Source organism: Montipora capricornis, chromosome 10, assembly GCF_036669925.1.
Source record: "Montipora capricornis isolate CH-2021 chromosome 10, ASM3666992v2, whole genome shotgun sequence".
In the NCBI taxonomy this organism is placed as follows: Eukaryota; Metazoa; Cnidaria; class Anthozoa; order Scleractinia; family Acroporidae; genus Montipora; species Montipora capricornis.
The window spans coordinates 47,020,683-47,044,615 of NC_090892.1; the positions used below are offsets into that span (position 1 = coordinate 47,020,683).

Here is a 23,933-nt window from a genome sequence, read left to right on the forward strand (position 1 = left end):
GCTGTAGGAGACGTAATAGGTTACCATGGCAACATGAAAGCTTTCCATAAACACCCTATTTTGGTCATTTTACAAAATTACAAAATTTATTTTTTCGTTACTTGCTAATACATGTATCTCAAAAACGAACTCTGTGACCCCCATTTTTTCTTGTAGAATAATTGATATAAGCTGGAGCCGTGATCTGTAAAGTTTCAAAAAATAGTTGTTAGCCGATCCAGAGCTATCTTAACTTGTTCGAAATTTTAAGGTAGCTCTGAATCAGCTCCCAAGAATTTTTGAAAACTTTGCCAATAGCTCTATCTTAAATTGCTAATGACTATTCTACAATAAAAAATGGGGGTCACCTAGTTCACTTTTGAGATATAAACAAGTCAACACAAAATATAGGCTGTTTTTGGAGATCTTTCATGTTACTATGGTAACCTATTATGTCAATAATGCGCATATTTTTTCATCCAATAATATTGGCCTTTTTTATGGTGCCATGACATTGCTGTTACATGATACAGTGTTGTAGTGACAACCCTTCTAATAAGAAGGATTGGCGCTGACGAAGGGCTAATGCTCGAAACATCAGCTTTCAGAGTCTCTGTACAGTGGCCAATTTACATTATCAACTCCATTGATAAAACCAAAATTTTTGTATACTTCTAATAAGAGGTCTCTTTAAAGTAGTGAGACTGGTTCCAGCCACCTTATGGTGTCTTACTACAGTTTTCGGAGGAAAAAGGTCAAGATTTTGACTCTGAAATTAATAATAATGACAATAATAATAACTTTATTGCAGTACATCCACATGAACGGTGGCACGTCACCTGCAATGTCTAAATAATAAGAGTAAGTAAAATCAAAAATATGTAACATAGAAATATCAAAAAACAGAAACTACAGGCAATCTTTTTTAGCTGGTGCTAATAAAAAATTAAAAGTATGTTTTACAAACTGTTGATGGGCTTTACAGTTTTTGGTGGTAATGGGCAGTGTATTAAAACTTGACGTTACTTGATCTTGAAAAGTGTTTGATATCAAGGATGTTTCCAGCAATTTTCCTGCACTTGATCGCAGAGTTCTTTCATGCTTAAACCTTTTAACATCTAAGTACTTAGGCCACTTTGGATTGTGCACTGCTTTGTTTGCGATCTTCAGAGTATGCCATTCAAGTTGTTGCTTCACAAAAAGCAACATGATGTCTAATCTGAAGTGTTAGTGTCTGCGATAGGCCTTTTTCTATATATTAAAATTCAGCTTGAAAGAGAGGTTTAGAGGACAAAGACAAAGAAAGTGGATGATGTGCAAGTATCTTTCACGTTCGTTCCAAAGTGTCTATTGTTTGCCTCACTATCAAGCTGAATATTTGATATTTTGAAAATGGCCTAATGATGTAAAAGTTAATTTCACCAAACAAATAAATGCAAATTAGGGAAAAATGCTGAATAAAGTGACCAAGCTCCTGGAGGGGGGACTGGAAACTGGACATTTCGAAGGCCTTTTTCTCAAAAACTGGACGTACGACCCCACCTTACAAATTTCAGGAGTTCTTTAGAGAGAAAAAATAATCATGTATAGAAAGATACATTTAAATCTGTCTGACAGGTTTTTTGCAAACGACAAAAACGTCAATAATTATTTTCGTCTATTTTGATAATAACTGAAAAACTGTCTGATAGATCTTTTTTTGAAAAAAATGTTGATAGTTTCGTCTTCACATTGTTTACTTACTTCCAAGATTTTAACCCTGGTCATACCACTAATGTCTAGTTTCCAGTCCCCCGTCCAGGAGCTTAGTTACTATATTTAGCATTTTCTCCTGATTTGCATTTATTTGTTGGGTAACATTTCATTTTACATCAATTGCAGTGACTAACACTCCAGAAGAGCAAAACCCTGTTGCTTTAATTTCACAGATTTCAAAGTCTTGATCTTTTTCTTTGGAAAACTGTAGTAAGCCACCTTTTCTTAATACAATATACCTGATTTGGGGGAGGGGGTAGTGCAAGTTGGAAAGCACTTGTTATTTGGTGGAACCTGTTTTTACTTTCTGATAGCTCTAAAGGGAAACTGGTGGAAGCCATTGTTGTCAAATTAAGACAAACTTTCCAGGTAACCAACGGGCCATTTCAGAGTTGCTGTTAGTCTCGGTTTCGAAGCGAGTCTTGGTGCTCAACTATTGCAAGGGAAATGAGTTTGATTTGCATAAAAATACACAACTCATTTCCATTTGAATGGTTGTGCACCAGGACTCGCTTTGAAACTGAGGCATGCAGCAACTTGGAAATGGGCTATTCAGAAAATATCACCTGGGCCTTCCAAGGTGCTAACTAACAACACTTGGAAATTTGATGCATGCAACTTAAAGTGCCTATCACCTCAACACACTTTTCCACTGTACACAGTATTGTTTTTAGAACACTGTGATTAAAATTTCACTTTTTTAGTGGCTTCGAAAGATGGGAAAAGTGGTCATACTTTGATCAATAACTGAGCAATGGAGGAGAATGGGTTCGATACCAGGTTGATGTCACAGATTGATTTGTTACTGTTTTCAAAGAATAATCCAACGCAAAGCAGTTTGTGACTTCAACCTGGTATCGAATGCATTCCCCTTCATTGCTCGGTTTTGGATCAAAGTAAGACCACTTTTCCAGTCTTTCAAAGCCGAAAAAAGGGAAAAATCAATCAAAAGGTTTAGAAAAGAACACAATGTATTTGGGGTAATTTCAGGGAATAAATAAAGTGGAAAGGTGTGCTGAGGTGAAAGGCACTTTAACCAACCACCATATCAAACCATTCAAAAGTAACTAGGTTTATTATAAAGAGAATATAAAAGAGGAAAAACTTGTTTATTCTCTTGTTGCTATCCGACATGCATGGAATGTAAGATGGCAAGCCAATAAACTCCAAATCCAAACAAAACTGTAATCATTCATTATTTTGATAAACAGCTGGCAAATGACAGCAGTCACAAGTCCCAAGAGCTCTTTTTGTCAGAACATACAAGTACCATTTTAATGTTGGAAATGCCCCTGTGGGAGGAACTAGTATCAGAGTATCAAAGCTCTAAAATTTTTCGCGCTTGTTGGACATGAAACTGGTTATAGCCAACTCATATCCAAAGAGCACTCGTCGAATATTTGTAAAGCATTCATTTGCAAAAAGCCACATACACTGCTTTCTGCTGCAGTGCAAATCAGAAGTGAAGCAAGGCATCTACTGTCTTTAAAAAAATAAACAGACTGTATATTCAAAATAAAATTATTCAATTTCTCCCTATTTACAAACTCTACGCATGCAATGATGTTTTCAGAAACCCTCACAACAAGCTAACTATTTTATTCCATGAATGAAAAAGGACCACAACGCTGCTGGCAAAACAGTAAAAAGGGAAAGTTGTCATGGATGCATGCATCACCTTGTCACAAGACAACCTTGCTTCGTTAACAAGAGATCTGCTAATTTCAAGATGCAAAAATACTTTGGTGATTGAGCTCTTAAGCACCTGGCACAAAGTTTACCAATTTTAGAAAAGCAAACTTGGGTGCACATAAGAGAAAATTCTTTTTGGACATTAATTATTTTGACGTCAAGGAGACTAAATATTGTTAACAAATTTCCCCTAACTCTAGTGCCTTCACGTTATTTAACAAGATAATATACTACAGGTCCCAGTTGTTCAAACGATGGTATCACTATCTGCCAGATAATCACTATCCAATGGATTGCACATGTCAAGTGGTTTTGCGATGACTTATCCACTGGATAGAGATTTATCTGGTGGATAGCGTTATCCACCTTTTGAACAACTGGGGCCAGGTATAGCCCTTGAACATAGATGGTGGCTTTAAATATCTGTTGTCCATGTTATTCGCTAAGCTAACTCTTCTATTGTTCACTTTAAAAGAAACAGGCTTGATCTGAGCAATAATGCTCCCAGTGTCTGTTACGATTTTTTAAGCAGCTGCCAAGTCATAATCAATTTCCACTGAATCAACTTCATTCAACTATAAAAACTCAAGTAGGCTGTTCCAAGTTGTTTGCCAAGACAATGTACAGTAATGTAATGTATTTTCATTCTCTTACAATGTATGTACAGTTTGTTACCTGCTTGATGCAACCATAGCAAAGCAACCTTTGGCAAAATTCAGTATCAAATCTGCAGCACAACACACATGGACTCAAAAGTCAGGAAGCCAAGTAGAGCCTATTCATTCACATGATCTGCAGCCATGTATGAACAGAATTTGATTCCCAGAGGATTTGCACGAGTGACCAAGATGGTTACCATTACTTTGTTTTTTTAACACCACAAAGCGGTCATGACATCATTAATGCATGCTAAAACGCTCTCAGAAGGAAGCCTGATATTCTGAGGCCAGTGATTCATTTTAATGCTTCCTACCACTTTTGAGTCCCACATGTTTAACATCGCATTGGTATGATAATGCCAACTGGTACCATAACTATGGGTGCAGTTGAAAAAAGTTGGTTCAATTAACTTAGCAGCATTACCTGGCCACCATCTGTGAATAAGGTCTTTTCAAGTATGAAGAAAAGAAACCAATGAACAAAACGATCCTCATTTATGAGTTAAGTAATACCAGAAATAAGACTTGATAATTTTCCCAGTGCTAAGATGTTCATTGGTGCATTAAGCTTGTCAAACGAGCCATACTGTATCTGCTATAGTTGTAAATCTGAATAAGTAAGTAAGTATTAATTTTGTAGAAACCCCCTACCTCAAATTCCTGCTTTCCGAGTAAAAAACGTCTGCATGAACACACTTGTAAGGTGTCCAGTGGGATAAAGAGCACAATAAATAGGAGTTTTTTTACCATAAAAAGGAAGAAAAAAGGAAGAAAAAAAGGAAACCAGATAGAGCACAAATAAAAACAGGAGTCCTAGAACTTTGAAAGCTTCCAAGGTGCTCTGTTCACAAAGGGCATGCCTTGGAATAGCAAAACTTTGGTTTAAAGTTTCAGTGACCGAAGAAAACTGGGCATAACTGACCCAGTTCACAGCCATGAGGAACTTCTATAGTTCACGTATATTGGCATTGAGATTGTTGAACTACCTTTAAATAATGCATTTTGCACCAACATGAGAAAAATAGCAAAGTAGGAGGTATTCCTTGAAAAATTATGGGAGAAAATAGGATAGATTAAAATATGAAAAAATAGGAACTTGACACCACGCAAAGTCTCATAAAATCCTAAAATTAATAGTCCTAATCCTACATTCAATAATAAGAGTAAATAAACAAGAAATCATTTTCTGAAGCTCTAACCAAGTTACTAGGTCACTTGATGTAATATCTATCAGCATGCTTGTATTTTGCCGCACTGATTGTACAATATTTACTTTCAATTTTACCAATAATGTTTGTTTACTGACCGATAAAAAGCATTTCAAGCAATCGCATGCAAAGTATGATGTCTGTAATTCTGATCAACCACCCCTTCAAGGCAATTATCAGGGTGTCCAAGTAGAAAATTAAATTCTGTCAATCCCCTCTACTTGTCAAATAAAAACTAACTGCAACTTTAAAATTCCATTCTTTTTTGGGTGTTCATTGTCTTGTTCAAAGGCCAAGACACACCTTGATCAAAAGTAATAATCATGTGTACACTAATGCGCTTAATCTTTTTTATCTGTGTGCACCATCTAAAGTAAGGACATTCTCTTACAATGTTTGTTTTTATTATTAAGAATAAAATTTCCTCATCCAACCCATGACAAAACATGGTAATTCCACAGTGGGAGGGTTATCTGCTAGCTGTCAGAAGTAAGTGCTCCAGTGAAATCTAATGGCAAGCAAAACTCTGCATTGTGATCCTGCTACTGTTTCAGTCTTAACACCGCCACAGCTTACTCTTACCATTCCCAAGTCGCCAAAACGTGGAGCAACAATTGTCATGTATCAAATCTCTCGGTTTTTGGTATGACACCTCCAGGCAGAGAGCTTGATGGAACCGCCACAAATGGTCTACTGTCCTGAACCATCGGAATTGCTGCTGTGTGAGCAGGGACACCTCCTGGCATCATGCCATGAGTCACTAAGCCTGCATTGTACAGCTCAGGATGTGCAGAGGGGAGGGTGCTTACTGGAGATAATGGTGTTGGACCAGCAGAGGGTGGGGGAGATGCCATTGGAGGTGAGGCCACCTGGCCCATGTTTGCTGCATCTAACTGTTCTGCAATGTTGGTACCTGTAATAGCACAAAAGGTTACTCATACTTAAATGATGACCATGAGGATCACATTGACATCAGAGGTCACAATGGCGATCTTCAAGGTAAGTTGACTTCATACTTTTCCCATTTGCACTGTGACATCACCACAGCTGTACAGGGCTTTGCTGATAGCCTGTAAGGCAAGTAATGCCATGTAAGTGATACACACAATATGAGAGGAAGATCTGTATGGGTTACAGCATGCCTTACGCAGAGCAAGAAAATACCATACAAATCAGCTCAAATATTGTATCAGAGTTGTGACATGAATAGGAAACATGTATGATTATACAATACACTGTATTGTCTTAATAAGGTTGCCACAACTGTAATCATGTTGTTTCCTTTAATAAAGAGAATAGTAGAGGATTGATGATTAATAAAGGACTATTCTGTAGTCACGTGCCTGTAAAAATGTAAAAAATGTAAATGCTTTGTTTATAGTGGAAGTGCACTTAGCTATCAAGCTAGTTTACAGGCACCCCACTTTTAACAATGTGAAAGAAACAATTCAAACTTAACAGAAACATTATTAAGAACCCCAACTGGCAGGAGGCAACCAGTTGGCTATTTACAAAGAGTGGTAGAGTTGAATCCGGGACAACCGGAAAAAAATCCTAACCAGAGGCTAGAACGGGATTTGAACCCGGAGCAATAATAAACCCAACGCCCTAACCTCTCGACCACGCTGCCTCCTGATAAGCTTGAGCTTTATATCCTGATAAAACACTCCTTGTTAGTATTCTTTATATATAGAATACTAATAAGGCATACAGTGCCGCTCGGAGATAAGCCAACAACGCAGGCACAAAATTAATACACACAATACGCGTATACCCGGTTTTTTTTACGCGTCTAAAATTGCGTATCATATATGCATTTGTGCCTTTGTTATTCATAATCATGTTTTGCTTTTCCTGGTATTGTTTACAGAGACAAAAGAATAAAGTGCGCGACTGCCGACAAGTCGAAAATTTACATACGTCATGTGGCTTTGATTACTATCAATTTGTTTTTCTGGTATGCTAATATTCTCCTCTCACAATTTGAACCATGACAGAGCTTTCGATTCTAGGACAAGAACGTCTTCGAGTACTAGATTTTCTCATAGAACAACAGTGAGCGTGCCCAAACCAGTGTCATTTAAGGGGGAAAAATGTGATAATGTCGTCACTTTAGTACGAGGTTTTGCAAAAAATTATGTCGTGTCAAAACAAGCCAACAACACGGTAGCAGTTTTGGCAATTTTCAATCAGAAAAAGGCTCAGTTATCAGCAATAAGAATATCTGAGGAACCTACATGTACTGTATGCTGCTAACAAAGAGTAAGATTAATCGTCCAGGTTATAAAATTTCTGAGTATTTTCGCTAAAATAGGCAGTCAAATCTCATACTTGTTCTCAACCTTGTCCTAGAATCTAAAGGTCCCTATTCTTTCGAGTCCAGAGGGAAAAGCTTTGTGAATGTTCTTGAAAGTCGTTCAAAAAACTTGCAGCACGTGTTATCGGATACCCCGATCAAACTCTACTGCTCGTTCTTTAAACATTACATAGCAAATGCTTAACTAACAAGGACACTTTGTGTTCAAGATAACAATTTCTTGAGCGTGCATCTAATTACGCCCATTTCTGGACATAAGTGGTTTGCTTTGGCTTTAGCTATTTTCAGGATGTTGCTGAGTTGAATTGGGGAGAACTATCAGAAAAAAAATTGGGCTGGTCAACAGAGCAGGAAGTGATTTTAAAGCACTCCATACCCAACCACTTCAAAAAACCCACCACCCTGACATCACTTATGAATTCAAACTTACCGCCAAGAAGCATTTCCTGAAGAAGGTTGTCAACTTTAACCACACCAAACAGTCTGGCAAACTGTACTTGATCTATCATCTCCTTTGCTATGCTTTGCATTGTTGGAAGCATGAGAAGCAGTTCTCCAAATTTTCCTCTGCTATCGTACTGATCCTTGGCAATATGATCTTCAAGCATAGTCTGTACTTCAAATCTTAATTGCTTGATCTTGTGAGAATCACTAAGTCCTTTGGCATCTGAAATAACAAAGACAAATTGTCAAAATAATATAGTAAACACACCAGTGGGTGAATTTACTTTTATAACCCTATTGTAAAATGCTGAGGGGTATTGGCATGGTGAGGCCGTGACCCCACTGGATTCTTGACCTCAGGGTCAGCGAGTTGAGGCCTTGCTCTGCCACCAGATCAACTCCTAGGACAACACACTTTGCTCTACACCCTGACGTAAAAAGTTAGTAGCACTAGCAGGAAATCTGGAATAAAAAAAAATGTGGGGAGAGAAACCAATGTGGACCCTTGCATCTTGTGATCAATCAAAACTTCCACTGCTTGGAGAAACAGGGAAATTATACATTTTTTTTAGGTTGTAAGACAAAACTTACCAGGATTAAAGAAAACAATTGCCTTGAGACAAGCATGTTCGGTGTCATCAACATTCCATTCTTTCATGGGTTCCACAAGTTCATCAAGGATACGATTGGCAATTCTCCGCACCTCGGCATCTCCAGCTGTTCGAGGTATTACCAGATCATTTCCAAGTAATAAAACATCCTTTAAGTTCAGCGAGCGTCTCGAGACACCCAGCAGTAAATGTTCAGAGGCATGTGCCCGTAATAATGCCACCTGATCATCCAGTAAGAGTTCACAAAAGGCAGGTATGTGTTTTGCCCACTCAACTAACACCAGAAGTTGCTGTCGCATTGATTCACAGATGTCATTGTAGCTTGCTTCTTTATCCAGGCTTATGCTCTCTATTACATAAAATTCAAATTTGTTTTTCAGACGTAATAAACAACATTTAACATGATTATCACAACCTTGTTAAAAAAAGGAGTATGACATGGATCCATGGTTCGAAATTCCCTTTAATAAAAGTTTCTGCAACCATAGAAATCCTCTGCCAGAATTCAGTTGTTTTCAATGCAACTATATCACAACCTTTTAGCTTGGCACCCTCTTCAGAAGGCTTGTTTACCTTACAGACAGTGTAAATGCAAACTTGATGGACTCTGGTAGTTGTGTTCCTGTGATCACAACAACGGCTGATGGGCAGCAAAACAAACAACATTGTTTCAAGAAAATCAAGAAAACATTGGCATTGGAAAACAAATCCATATTTACCAGGAGGTGAGGAGGCAGGACGTGACAGAATCTCAGCTGATAACAATACACTTGTGGTCAGACCGTGACGACTATCTGTATCCTCTCCACGGGGTCTTTTGGAAATGGTGTCCCTTTCATTTTGCACAGCTGCGGATATAAGCAAACCAATGTAAGAATGTAAGGCACTCCCATGCCATCCTTGAATAAGAGTCACTTTGGGGTGAAGAAAAAGTTATCTTTTCCTCCGAAAGACAAGGATAACAGCTTGCTTCTGAGCTGTTTTTGTTGGTTTTAGGTACATGTGTGAACATTGCCAACATCATTTGTTTGAGTTCTACAAATTAAAACCTATTACATTCAAACCTGCATTTGTTAGTCTACCATGCTATGAGAATGGGCTTACATGTACAACACATTACTTGTGTCTCAAATTGCACAAGTTGATATTTTCACACGTCATTTATGAAGACTGATGCCATGTGTGGACCTCGTGTACCTTTAGCCCATCCCACGACCCACCCTGACACTCTAGCCTGTTAATCCTTCCTTTCTCAACAAACTATGAAGAGGCTGTGCAAATGTGACACTTAATAAGTAATGGGTAGACTTAAAACACTTGTAACACCCAAAAGTAAACGAAAAATAATGCATAAAAAGCTACTTGGGTGAGCCAGAGAAGAGAAGGATTTAAACTGTTCAAGTATCTGTCGCGTGGCTGTTAATCTAGATGGACCTTCAAGTTTGTTTGCTTAGTTCTTAAAGTCTTTGCCTGCAGCATTCAGCTTCTGAGAAAAAGAAAACTTGGGCCAAAACCCAATTTTAAATTGAGATCTTTGATGTATTAGGGCTTTGATCTACATGTACATTGATACCCTTGCAAAACTGACAAAAAGTCTCCCAATGAAACCTGAACCTTTCTTGTGTTAAAATTATTTTCAAGTCTCTTTGAAATCACATGTTAAGATGGCACAAGAGCACAGAATGACAATCACACCTAGGGTGAATGGTGCTTTCCATAATGACAAACATTCACCCATTTTCTCCCATACGGTCTTCAAGAGTTACATAACAGCACTAACTGAGGAAGTTGAACAGGTTTCATTCAACGGCCTGGGAAATCAGGGATAATGTGTTTAGTTAGTTATTCAAGCTCGTTTATTTAATAAATTGTATCCTCGATCTAAAATGCAGTTTCATTGTTAAGGAACAATTGACAGTAATATCACTTTAACTGTTTGATACCATCAGAGTATACATCAATAAAAAAATCACGGATGTTCATTTGCAACAATTTTTAACAGCCATATAAAGGTTTGATAACTGATTTTCACTTTCACAGACGCAAAGAAGAAAAAAATAACTATATACAAAAGTAACTACGCTAAATACAGCTGAAGTGGGAGGTTGATGCAATTCCCTTGTGGGAAAAACATTTTGTTTCTATTTTCCCATGCAAAATTAAACGTCTGATCTACAATCGATCGAACTGTTTATGTAATTGATTAACTTGCAATTGAGAGCAAAACCTTTCAACACTTGCGGATTTCCTACACAAACAAATAGAATTTCTAGGTTCTCTCAATTCGCTGATAACAAAAGTAAATGTTAATTTGCATTCACAACAAACTTAAAACACGCGAAGTTTGGACACAACTACAACAATCCTTTCACGAACACTCGCTGTGTAACAGTTCTCCGATTTGATTCGTCAACGTACCCGTTGGAACATTTACCCTAGGATAGGTTCAAAGTGATATTTTGACCACCGAAACAGATTCGTAATCAAGTATCACTGCCCTCGCTGCAATGTCATATTGAGCCACGTCTGTTAAGGAGACGATGACTTACGAATGGCGATGGTACGAGCGCGAACCAGCAATTACAAATAAGATTGTGATTATTTTTCCCTCACCCTCCTTCTTCATTCCTGCCCGGAAACACTTCCTTAGCCGACAGAAACGGCACTGGTTTCGCTTGTCCTTGTTGATGACACAATTTCTCTGAAAACGGCAAGCGTAGACGTGGTTTTTCCGAACGCTTCGCCTGAAGAAACCTTTACAGCCATCACAGCTCGACGCTCCATAATGCTTTCCTGTCGCCTTGTCGCCACAGATCAAGCAGGCACCGTTGTCGCCATCATCTCCTGCACAAGAAGAAAAAAACAATAAAATTTAAAACCTGTTATTCACTTCAAAAACATGTGCGTGATGTGATGGACAGGCTGCAAGCGATCAATAGTTGTTTATTACCGCTCTTGCTGGCGCTGTCCGCCTGCTTCACACCATTTGCTAGTTTGTCCGTCATTGACGGCTGCAGAAATGACTTGTTTCACCGGAAAACACTGCGTCCCAAAACGGAACTATCTACGTTATATTTATAGCCGACCAAGTTGTACTTTGAACTCGAGGAGTCCCCAGTAAAGCTCGCCAAAGATACCGTCAGTCATGGCTGCCACGCAAAAAGACGCTACTCTATTTCTTGAGCAGATAATGGGAGGTGTTTAGTCATGTGACCTGACAGCAAGGCACGAGAGATTAACCTGACGTAAATATCCGCACGTTCGTTTCCGATCAAACAATAAACAAAAGAACTGCTATTATGTCTTTATTTACAAATGGGAAAGAAAGTATCCTAAGAGACGCAAAAACCTCGAATAAAATTCACTCAAGCATAAAGCACCTTGCGGGAACATTCGGATAAGGGATAATACGATCTTCACTCCGAGTTCACCCGATAATGACCATGGGTGACCCATTACGTCATTCTTAGGGAAAATGTTACATCCTTGTATTGAGACTATCTAAGGTCATTTAAGGTCTCTCCCATTCCCATAGTTTATTTATGGGAGATTTAAAATATATATTCTATTCCATTCCTTCGCATTTTGCCCACATAAACACAGTTTTTTTTTTCATTAGTCGTGTCAAATGATAATTATAACCATCATCATCAATGGTTAACAATAAATGTTTTATTCGTTCCTGGGACAAACACAAAATTATAGCCACCACCAAAGTTTAAAACATTTTTACTTCACCATCACATTTTTGTTGCAGCGAGGTCTCCATTGATCGGACTCTAACTTAATCAACATAATGAAATAATTTATATAGTCCGCATTATGGTTGGGGAATTGTACTAGGTAGAAAACTGCTATAACAGGGTACTTGTGTTTTTGAAGTGGGATTGTTTAAGCAGTAAATCATAACAAACAAAAGACAATATTCAAATAAGTGGCAGCGCGTGACCAACCAAATCAACCCACACTCTCCTCCAGCAAAAACAAAATGGGAAATAAAAATTATGTTTAAATTTAGTTCAGTGACAGACCGTAAATTTAACTGCTTTTTAAATAAATCACTGCACTTTAAGTCTCACTGCAGTATTCAAGGCCAAGGTGCATATCTGTGGAGAGAGCTTCTCCCAAACCTTGATAAAGCTGTTTAATACCAGCTATCGGCTTTTGTTACGACAGAGGTTGAACCTCGCACGCTATGTAAGGTCAGCTGTGGCGAAATAATATTTATGTTACTTTAAAATTGGCCCGTTTTGAAACCTCTTCGTTTAACTTAAACATTCAAGACGGAACGGTGATGAAGAGAACCACTGTCACAGCAATGCCGTGTAGACTTTTCCGGAGTTAACGACTGTTGTAGAAGACAAACCGGCGGACGATGTCCATGATGATATGGCAATTGCAAGTTAAAAGACCTCGAGAAAAACCGCGAGTTCTGAGACGAAAGAAGGGAACCACGAAATAACGAAAAATGCTGTCATCTCGAACACGCTCAGAAATTGACAGCTCCAAAGAGACACTCGTCAGATAAATTATGTCACCCTACCTTGACAACACGAAAACCCTGGAAATGCAGTACCCGCGCCAAAACGTTCCGGCAAAAAGTAGTCTTTTTGATGCACGGGCAATATCCTTCATATAAAGAGCCAAGACATCCAAGCACATAACTACATTGCTTCTTTTCGAGCTGAAGACAAAGCCGATTGTGGCCTCTAATGGGACACTCCCACACAGAACGACGACAAGCGATCTGGCATATTAGATTTCCAATTTTATTCTTTTGGCCTTTTCGTCTTGTCACGATTGTGGTCACAACAGCGGTAGATGTTTAACCGCACGGAAAAAACGGAAATGTCCCCACGGAAATATCTTTTACCCAACGGCTATATTTTCAATCAATGTGGAACTGGGAAGTTATAAAATCACGAACGGAACTTCTTCTCGCAGGTTAACGAAAATCGAAAAAGTGTCCCGAACCATGAGTAGGGGAATATTCTTTTTAGGTTCAAGCCAAACGACTCATGCATATCTTATCATACACATTCTGTCATTTAATCTTTTAAAAGACCTTCACCATTAAGTGATTTGACCGCTAATTTCAGGTAAAGACCGATCGCCTCGCAAATTTGGAACAAATTAAAACAATAGCCGGTTTTAAGTACTTTTTGGCACACCGCAAATGTTCATGTCGCCGTAACAGCAAACGGTCGTTACTTGTAACCCACGAAAATTTTGATTCGTAATGCTAAGATCACTAGCAAGAAATGAGCAAGCTTGGACAACAAATATATGTCTTATAAGAAATATGTATTTGAATGCCGGTTGTGTAATTCTAAGTGAAAGTGATCGGCATCGCAGTTAATGAAGCAATGTTCAATCCTTTTTCAGGATTCTTTGAGGCTTAAAATCATATGTCTGACATTTACTTTTTGTGGCTGCATCAAAGAATTAGAGAGTTAACGTGAAACTTCTTGTAGATCCTTCACATGACTCTAGCAACGAACTTTAAAAAGGCCGGGCACGTTTGTCACGGTTTAATTCCGATTAACCATATGCATTAATTTTATTAAATAATCAGCAAACTTTCAATTCCATAAAGCAAGGCGAGGAAAAATGACTCGAAGATTGAAAGTGGACCTTGTGGAACATGAAATCAATAAAGACAGCACAATTTCAGTGATCAAATCTTAAAAAACATCTTCAAGAAATTGCAAAGAAATTGCGTTGCCTGGCCCGATACCTCACGTATTAGGGTGGAGTCTGAGGTAACTTGTTGAAACAAGAATCAAACTTTCACTGGTAACCTGTATTAGGTAACCAGTAATAATTCTGTAAATACTGAATGAAAGCGACTTAAGCTTAATTTAGGTATCATTTTTGCTTGTCGGAACTGCCGCCCGAATCATGCGGGAGTCTTACCCCCAGAAAACACGTTATTAAGTAAAGATCCCCCGCTCTGCATGAGTATTTCTCGTGCCCTCTTATCGCGTGTTCTAAGCATGTTAGTGTTGCATGTAAACGGCCTATTGTTCGAAGTCACGCACAATAGAAAATTGTTTACCTCTTTTTACAAGTAATTTCAAGTCAGAATCATCGACGACAGCATGGACTTACGACGAACTCGTTCCTTATATAATTAAGCCTCTCCCTGGAGCGATTGCCCTTGCATTGGGGAGGCTAAGAGAGGCCGTTCATCGTTGTGTTATTGTGAAAAAAAAACACCCACAGTCGTAACGAGGGAGAAATCCGAGGCTCCAAACAAAAAGAACTTTGTTGACGCCCACAAATATGAAAAAAAGGTCATCTCTTGCGTAAAAACAAAGAAAACTGCCGGCAAAACACTGTTAACAGTAAACCTACCACAAAACAGTAGCCTATAAAACAGAAAAAACGATTTTACTAGACTGGGGTGAGACCCGGAGAATGCGAACAAGCATGTCATGCGCCTGCAGTTACTCTATTAGGGAGGGGGAGGGGGGGTGGAGGAATTATTTTTATTAGTTTGCCTTCTCACCTTTCCCTGTATATAAAGGAGAAAAAAAAACTAATAGCAAAGGATATGTAACAACTATTCACCGAAGTGGAGGTGGCTAGCGGTGGATATTTACCGAGCCGCGAGGCGGCGAGGTAAATATCCAACGCTAGCAACCGACACTGAGTTGAATAGTTGTTTTAGTATATACTAAAACAGTGAGATAATATACAGCACAAAAAATTAATTTGGATGTTTTCTTCACTTGTCACGGATGCAAATCGGGACGCCATTTTTTCCCGAGTTGCTCGGAGGTACTGATAGCACAGGTTATTCGGAGTTTGACGAGCCAATCAGCGCGCGAGTTCAACGCTATCCACTGTTTTAGTATATACTAAAGGACAATATCAGCAGCCGCAGCAGGAACAGTTGAGATGAGCAACCAAGCATATTTTCAAAGATTACTGAACTTAACCACTTGGTAAAGTTATTTGAAACTAATAGAAAAAAAAAAACTAATAATTTTTGCCAATGAAGACCATGATGTAACAGGAAATTCTCGAAGTAACAATTCCGTTGCAGTATGACTGACTTTAAAATTAGTCAATTCCTCGAGATCTCTTTTGGTGCTTCAATTTCATGGGAAGGCTAAACACCTAAACTCTACAAAGCGAGCAGACATACCTCCAGGGTCGGCTAGAGTTAAAACAAAAGAAAAAAACACTGGAAATTTTCAAGTCAGGGTATGAAATGACGATGTTGGTGAAGATGACCATGATATTGAATGATGTTGATGCAAGAGTTGATGACGACGATGACGATGATCATTAAAGAAGGGGTGCTTGGTGTGGCCAGACCTCGATGACCACCTAACACCAACTATTTATCACTTGCGCCACCCAAACTGGAGACGATATGTACAGGCTTTGAGGAAAAAACTCCTGAGAGCCTCTGACGGCGAGTGTTAGCCATTTGTTCAGCGCTTACTCAAATCAAATACCTAGCCTGTCACACTGCTTCCCTGAAAGTGCTTTGCCTAACGATGCCAAGATATCTGTAATCGGGCCGTTTCAGATTCATCTTGTTTCCGCCCGTAGCTCTCTTCTCCCGAAGCCCAACTAAGTTGATGAATCCTAATATACGCTGAATTTAAATCACGCACAACTGAACAGAGTGGATGCAAGACATGTCGACCACAAGGCAAACAATGTGCTCGCGGTGCAAATGAGGTCCCCTTAGATGAACGACTGGGAAATGAAAAGCAGGGAAAAGAACAGTAAATAAAGCCCCTCCCCGATGGGAACTGTAGTGGCATTTCTCAGGCTACACCATACGTCATCGATGCTCTGGGCGGGTGGTCCAGGGAAGTTCGTATCGTAATAAAGGAACTGAATCCTTCGGTCTCGGCGGAGAACACGTCGATTGCGGAAGCCTGTCATTTCCCACGCAGACTTAATTACTTTTATGCACTAGTTCAAAACCTCTTTTCCTAGTTTTAATTCAACAGGCAAATCAGTTCTTATAGGTTATATTAGTAAGTTCATTCTTTCAAAATTTTTGTCTTTTGCGCATGGTACTGAATGCAGGTTTTTGCCATTTGAGTTCATGGGTTACGTACAGTACCACATGCAGGTTTGGTGCATACCCTGTATGAATCGTTAAGTGTTTACAAAAGATAGCCATAATAATAATAATTGTGATGATGATGGTGACAATGGATAATGAAAACGCCTAGTGATAATGATTATCGACTTAGCATTGTTCTAATCGAGAACAGAAACCATTCATGGACTTTGATCGACATTGCCCCGTTTCATGCGACTCCATTTTGTGGTTAACCGAGAGTAAACAAAAAGAGAAAGGGAGTTAGCTTCTGAGATAAGTCGGATTTACTACACGTGACTACCAGTTAAGTGCCAATAATAATTAGAGAACTTTAAGGACCGTCAACAAAGGCCTCACAAATTCGCCGAGTTCCTTGGAAGTTCCAGATACATCCCTAAGTGCTCGGATGACAGTTACCTTTGGAACAGCCAGCATTACGCAAGCGATTAGCGCCTACGCCTTGGCCGGGTAGGGGTCGAAGTTTGCTTTAAAATGCATCTCGGAAATGAAACCTACAGCTGTGAAGGTATTCCTCACATTAATAGAAAAAGAGAAGAGCATATACAAATACCTACATGCCCTTACATCCAAAAATATTGGACAATAAACAATAATTTATAAATAGGGATGATGAGTCCAAAGTTCAGTTAGCAGAGTAAAGCACTTCTGAAAAAAAAAAGACCTTTATTTTTCAATCCTTAAATGGTTGATTGTTTCCGTGAACCATAGAATCTTTGTTTCGATGATTTATCGACGCGCGATGATTACCTACTATCGATTTCTTTGCTACTAAAAAAAAAAGCTTTCTAAGTTCTTCTTAAGTCGTTATTTAGCTAAAATGCGAACAAAGAACATACATAAATCTCTTTGTACTGAAACACGTTCGTCACATAATTGCGTGGAGTTTTAATCTGAATTGCCTTTTTCTTTTCCAAGAATCAAGATTAGAAGTAAGTCATCCTCGATAACTCTGCTTTTAAAGTTTTGAATTTGTATTTCACATTCCTCTCGACTCAAACAATATTCTGTTTTAACTAATAATGAATTACAATATTTTTTTCCATACTTGACGTCTGTGAACTGCTACAGTCGTAGCATATAAGTCGAAACGAAAATAGCAGCGAAAAAAGCTATTCAAACAGCTGATAAAGAGTTCATCACTGTTCTAAAAACTTCTAGCCATACTGATATTTTTCTGCCAGTCAGCAGAATCCTGAAGTATCGTTCCCAGGGTCCTTTCATCTCTCCCCCAAGAGGCGGATCCGATCCTGGAAACGAGCTTTGCTTGGTAGAAATGTACAGAAAAATTGGCTTTTATCAAAACGGAGTTGATAATGTAAATTAGTCACCGTACAGAGATTCTAAAAGCTGACGTTTCGAGCGTTAGCCCTTCGTCAGAGCGAATCTTCGCTCTGAAGAAGGGCTAACGCTCGAAACGTCAGCTTTTAGAATCTCTGTACGGTGACCAATTTACATTATCAACTCCGTTGATAAAACCAAATTTTTGCATACTACTTCCCCACCGACGCAGCACCACAGTTTCTTTAGAAACTACCCCCTCCATACAGAAAAATTGGCCGACCTTTAACCTTCTCAAGTCCGTGGGTTTGAAGAAGGCTTTTATCACCCAATTCGGATAACAACTTTAAGTACGATATTTTAGGATTTGTGAGGGATTATCCAGCACGCGTGACTGTGCCCTATTTTCCCTCTACCTCTGACATTTATGTATGTAATGTGTTCATGAATGTACACCTTTGTGAAAATAAAGTTTGAGAAAAAAAGTCATACACTTCCTCAGTATCCTTCTTTATTGGATAAATGTGTGAATACAACTTTGCTCTTCAAGAAGCCCCTTACTTTTAAACCTCTAGAGTTCAGAAGGGAGAATTCAATCTATAATTATTGAACTTTTTGTCCCTTATTCAAGCCTATTCAAATCGAGCTCGAATTCACATTTCTCGCTCCGGTGAAAATAAACATTATACCATGTCCACGCACTCTTCGCAGTGGTCCCGGTACGATTTTCTTACTGGAACAATTTTCAGATTTTGAAATCATGGCGATGACTTCATCTTCGGTGAAAATTTCGAGAAGTTTTAGGATGCCTAACACAACAAGTCAACGAAAAACGTTTTAAGAAAAGGATGAACAAAACGATGAACTCTAGCGGAACACATAGGCAGATGAAACAAAGAGAATTCTTGCCAGAAATTTTCGTCAAGAATGGGGACTTTGCACCTAAAAGGAACTGCCCGAAGCGACTCACGAAAAACACTATCCCTTAGAATGACCAGTATTGAACGCAAATCAAGGTAAAAGAAACAGAACAAACTAATATAACGTCGAAAAGTATGTAAAAGGTTTGGACATGAACAAAACACCGCAAAGTTTACACATGGTTGACTTTCACACTCGCAGGGCTTACAAGTAAACTATCCAATATCTACGCTCAGAAAAGTCTTTAAATCGGTTGCTAAAGCGAGCAACACCTTAATAAACTTCACAGTGAATGAAAATATAAAATAAAATAAAATAAAAGATTTTTTTACCTTTTAGAATCATACGAAGTCCACTAAGCATTCTTCTCTCGTTTCCACTAACTGGTGTCAGTTCAGGTCTACCAAGATTATAATAGTGAATGACAGCAAGAACCACTCATCACTGATCTGGAGGAGAAAAACTTGTGTTGTGAACAAAAGCTTAATTATTCGTTTCGGGCAACATTTAAAACGTTACACCCTGTTTAGACACCTCAGACCAAATGAGCAGAAATTAACACAAATGGCCTTAAATGAAGTTGTGAAAAAAAAAACATGTAAATCGGAGAAGAGAATGGGAATGTAAATCAAAGAACAAGAGAACGATGCGCAATTGGAATCGAGCAAAAGTTGGACAAAAATTTATGTCTAGATGGATTCCCGGCCCTTGGCCAATAAAAATTATCCTAATTAAGCTTCCATCATTTACTAACTGGTTTTGATTTTTCTTTCTGGTCATTTAAAAGGACGAAAACTTGCAACACTTCTTTCGCTCTCGATTTTCGTAGTTTACACTCTCTCTTTTTTATAAGAACGTCTACTTTTGGAGATGAGGCTGAGCGTTCTTATATGATTTTTACGATGTGAGGCTGAAAACGTTCTTAAGATGTTCTTAAATTTACATGGTATAGTATTTCAATAAATCAATGCGGACGTGACCAGGAAACTTATAAATAAGAACAGTATTACAAACTGAGATGTGTATCATGCATTAAGAAAACCATTCACGATTATGTTATACAAAATATGCCCTTAAGTATTTGGGTTAATTTACATTTATTTACCTTTATTTCGTGCTTTTATTTAAAAGTACAAATGAGCAAAATAAAAAATTTCTTCAAAAACTCAATAAAAATTCATGAGCCTAACAGCCTATCAAAACACCGATAAAACGTCACGTGTATGAGTTTTATATCCTGATAAAACACTCAACTAAGGCATAGCTTGTTTTTCTGGTATGCTAATATTTTCCTCTCACAATTGCAATTGGAGCCATTGTTCTGAGTCCAGAGGGACACGCCTTTTATGGAATGTTTTTGAAGCCGTTCAAAAAATTCGCAGCACGTGTTTTATCGGGTCTAAAAACCCTCGGCTACGCATACAAAACACTGCTGCTCGTCTTTTAAACATTGCTTAATCGACTCTCAGCTTGAGGAATGTTCTTAATACGTTCTTAAAATTTTAGGTAATCTCAGCCTCAACGTTCTTACAAAAAGGTTCTTTCGTACTGCCTTTTTTATCTCGTATTATTTTATCCTTGCTGGTTAAGGAGCAAGCAATGCTTTAGTTATGTAATCTCAGCTCGGAAGACCTATTGTGAGTCTAAAAACTCATAAACCAGCTTTTGACAACGATATTGCAGCTGTTTGCGGCTGATTGCCTAAGGTAACTGTTCACTGAAAAACACATCACTGTCGTTGCAAACTGCATTAATTAACTAATGCCTTCAGTGAGCCGGTCTGCCTAAGAGCCGGTCTGCCTGGTTCCGTCACCAAAATTGACGGTATTGAGAGAAAGGGCGAATATGCAGGGAGAGGAAACTGTTCAAATTTCTTCAGCGGCAAATCTACATAGCAAATGATTTTACTACATTGTTGATTTTGTTACGTGCGTAACTGATTGTGTCAATAAGATTACGCGACTTTACATATATTAGCCAGAAAATCAGTCCCTAATCAGCAGGATTGGTTCACCAAACGAAAGAGCTGTTCATATGCAACAATAGGGCGCTCGATTTATAAACTGAGAATTTGCGAAATTTAAAACCAATAATAATAATAATAATGATAATTTTCAGAAGTATGCAAGATCAGATTATTGCAAATGAACGAAATTTTGCGTTGATGCAATTGAGTATCGCCGAAGAAATCCCTGCGAGATATTCCTGTGAAGAAATCTCGTCTATGTAACCGTAATCTCTCTTAGTTTAATTACCATTCCAAGAACTACGATTACTCGCTGTTTTCGAATATCGCATTAAAATTAATAAGCAATCACCATTTCACAAACCGCGTCCTATGGTAGATGCAAGGACGACTGGAGTACAAGCGGATGAAAGATAGATATTTCCTTTCCGAAGCCTTACACGAATAGCAAAGCAAATCATGGAGGGCTGTTTGTCATCTCAGCTCGTTTTCCCTAATACTGAGTGATACGCAAACATTCAGTGAGTCAGACTATCCAGGCTGCATTCATCAGTCAGTTAGGATAGTTACGTAACCACAAACTTGTGATAGTGTTCGTACTTAACAATAAAAAACGATACAAATATGAACAGACCCACCGACAATGCACTTACTTCCTCGCACCGAAAATTTTTGATTTAACTGCTTAATCAATTGCTTCATTAATTAAGCTTACCGGGTCTCAACAGCGAAGATGGAACTGAAAAACTCTCGGGATTAAGACAAGAAATTTGTACTTTGAGCTTTTTAATTTTGTGGACACGTGTTACTCGCGTCTCGGGGCTTTAATCATCATTTTACGAAACTTGCGGTTTGCCGTGTCAGTCAAGTTTAATGCCCGGTTTGTGCGTATAACAGGCCTCAAAAGATATCCAGTTAAAGGAATGGAGGTTTTCGAAAGCTGATCAAGTAAAAAAGCCAGATAGAAATTGTTGGCAAGCACTTGAAACAAGTACTAGTTAACGAATTCAAGTACCTCGGTGAGACGGTTCCACAGAGGATGGAACGGATTGAACAGAGAAATTTAGATGAAGACATCTCGTCAAGTGATCAACTTTGTGCCATTCATGAGCCACAACCAAATATAACAAAAGTAAGATCATTACTTGTGGAATTGCCTTAAAAAAGCCCTTGACAAGACCCACCGAACCAGAGTAGGGTTTGAAGACATCCCGATTATGGTTGCCAGGGCGTGACATACATACACTTCCGAGTGCATATTGATAAACAGAAGATAAAGTGGCTTGGCCATTTAACAAGAATCCTTAAAATCCAACCTGCCTCACCGATGAGCTTTTAACTCCACGGCGATCACGAGGCAGAGTCCGTGGGCGACCCAGGAAAAGATGGAAAGCATATGGTGTTGAATCTATCGTCATCGGTCAACGCCAACAGGCACAAAGCACTGGATCAAAGAGAGGAAGCTATTTCTCCCCGACCGCGGCAACGCCTCAGAGCGGAAGTGTAATGGAATCAACCAAAACTCAATTAAAGATCAGATTCACCTTGTTTCATTTTGTTCCTCGTTGTGACCCGAAACTTGTTGGTATTTTGTTTAAAAAAATCACAAGGATACAGGAACCGAGAATACTAATGCAAGATCTTGTATTAATTTGGGACACTGAAAAACGCAGACTGCAGACTGTGAGGACCGTCTGTAAAATGAAAATTCAGTTAGCCTGAATTAGGCCTAAATAACATTCAGGTTAGCCTGTTTACGGATAGCTCTCAATAATAGTGAGGGTAACGCCATATTTTACCCCTGGTCTGCACGGTCTGCACAGTCTGCAGTCTGCGTTTTGGGGTGACCATATTAATGTTGAGTGTAAGTTTTGATAAAGATGGCTTAGATTTTGTTTGGCTACGTGCCATGAACCTCCCAGCACAAATACTTTTGGTATCTTTCTGTTGAATGTCGGATTGTGCGATGGCTAAATTCGGAGCATACACCAACTTTGCACAGTTTTCATGCCTTCGCATGGTTTACTTTTCTGTGAAACAAACTAGGTAAAAAATCAAAGTGAAAAAATAGTTTTCGAAGAGGAATGTCACTAATTTATCCTTGCCTTGACCTTGCTGCCAGCCATGATATCCCGCGTTTAAACATCGAGATGAGTATTCTTAAAGCGATAGCCAAAAAATACCAAGCTCAAGATCAACATGAAAAGACTATAAAGTATTTACTTATTGTTTCTTAGTCTTGCCATGTCGGTTAAATGCAGCATTATCAGTTCTTGACTATCAAAATCAAGGACGAAGCTGCACTGAAGTCACGCGTTCTGTGGTATGTTGCGCCCAACGCCGACAGCCCACGAAAGCAGATAATCATTTAGGATTGCCGTTTTTGGTTCGTTTACATATCTGTCCGCATATATCCGTTTGAGTTGTCGAAGACCTAATTTGTGTCGCATTAGTTAAGTTACAATCTTAAATGTATCCACAAAATTAGAAGCCTTTATCTAAAAAATTGCATCCATTATATCCGATTTGTCAAGATATCAATTATGACTAAGAAATGATAAACTTGATTGTATTGATTTGTTCAGACTTATTGCAGTTACAAGGCAATTGACAATGTGGAGATGCCAAGAAACAGCTTTTTCAGCTTCTACTGATGTGTCTTCATGCACAGAACCTATGAATAGATGTTGCCGGTACAATCCGTTCTCAGGTTGAATCCGCCGTTTTTACCAAAGCGGTTTAATAAATCGGTGATCCTCATTTTACCTAGGTAGAATATGCACTCCGAAGTGACTTGAAGAAACCTTTTTTGGAGCCTAAATGAAGCCTGAAGAAAAATTAGGGTCACGTTAGGATTAGTTTTGGTTATTATACCATGCATAGATAATCAAGAACGACTTATTATACGAAAGTAAATAATAAAAAGAACTCTGTTGGGTTGAGCATGTTCCAAATGTTGGCTGTTGTAGTGTAGTGGTGAAGACACAGGATTAGACCTGGAGGGTCCG

At 38.7% G+C, this 23,933-nt stretch overlaps 1 protein-coding gene across 7 annotated transcripts in view; it reads right to left on the reverse strand.

The window, feature by feature from the left end:
- Window positions 1–2,790: 2,790 nt before the first annotated feature.
- LOC138021624 (hepatocyte nuclear factor 4-gamma-like) overlaps window positions 2,791–23,933 on the reverse strand; it is a 41,357-nt gene continuing 20,214 nt past the window's right edge. For 3 of the 7 annotated variants that reach the window (XM_068868544.1, XM_068868545.1, XM_068868542.1), the window contains exons 2-7: window positions 19,292–19,408; window positions 11,279–11,509; window positions 9,385–9,513; window positions 8,646–9,014; window positions 8,041–8,277; window positions 2,791–6,206 (exon numbers count right to left, since the gene is read on the reverse strand). In XM_068868544.1, the coding sequence (XP_068724645.1) occupies window positions 5,911–6,206; window positions 8,041–8,277; window positions 8,646–9,014; window positions 9,385–9,513; window positions 11,279–11,509; window positions 19,292–19,322 (1,293 nt within the window). In that variant the 5' untranslated portion in view covers window positions 19,323–19,408 and the 3' untranslated portion in view covers window positions 2,791–5,910. The other 4 variants (XM_068868546.1, XM_068868543.1, XM_068868541.1 and 1 more) reach the window with 4 other exon arrangements.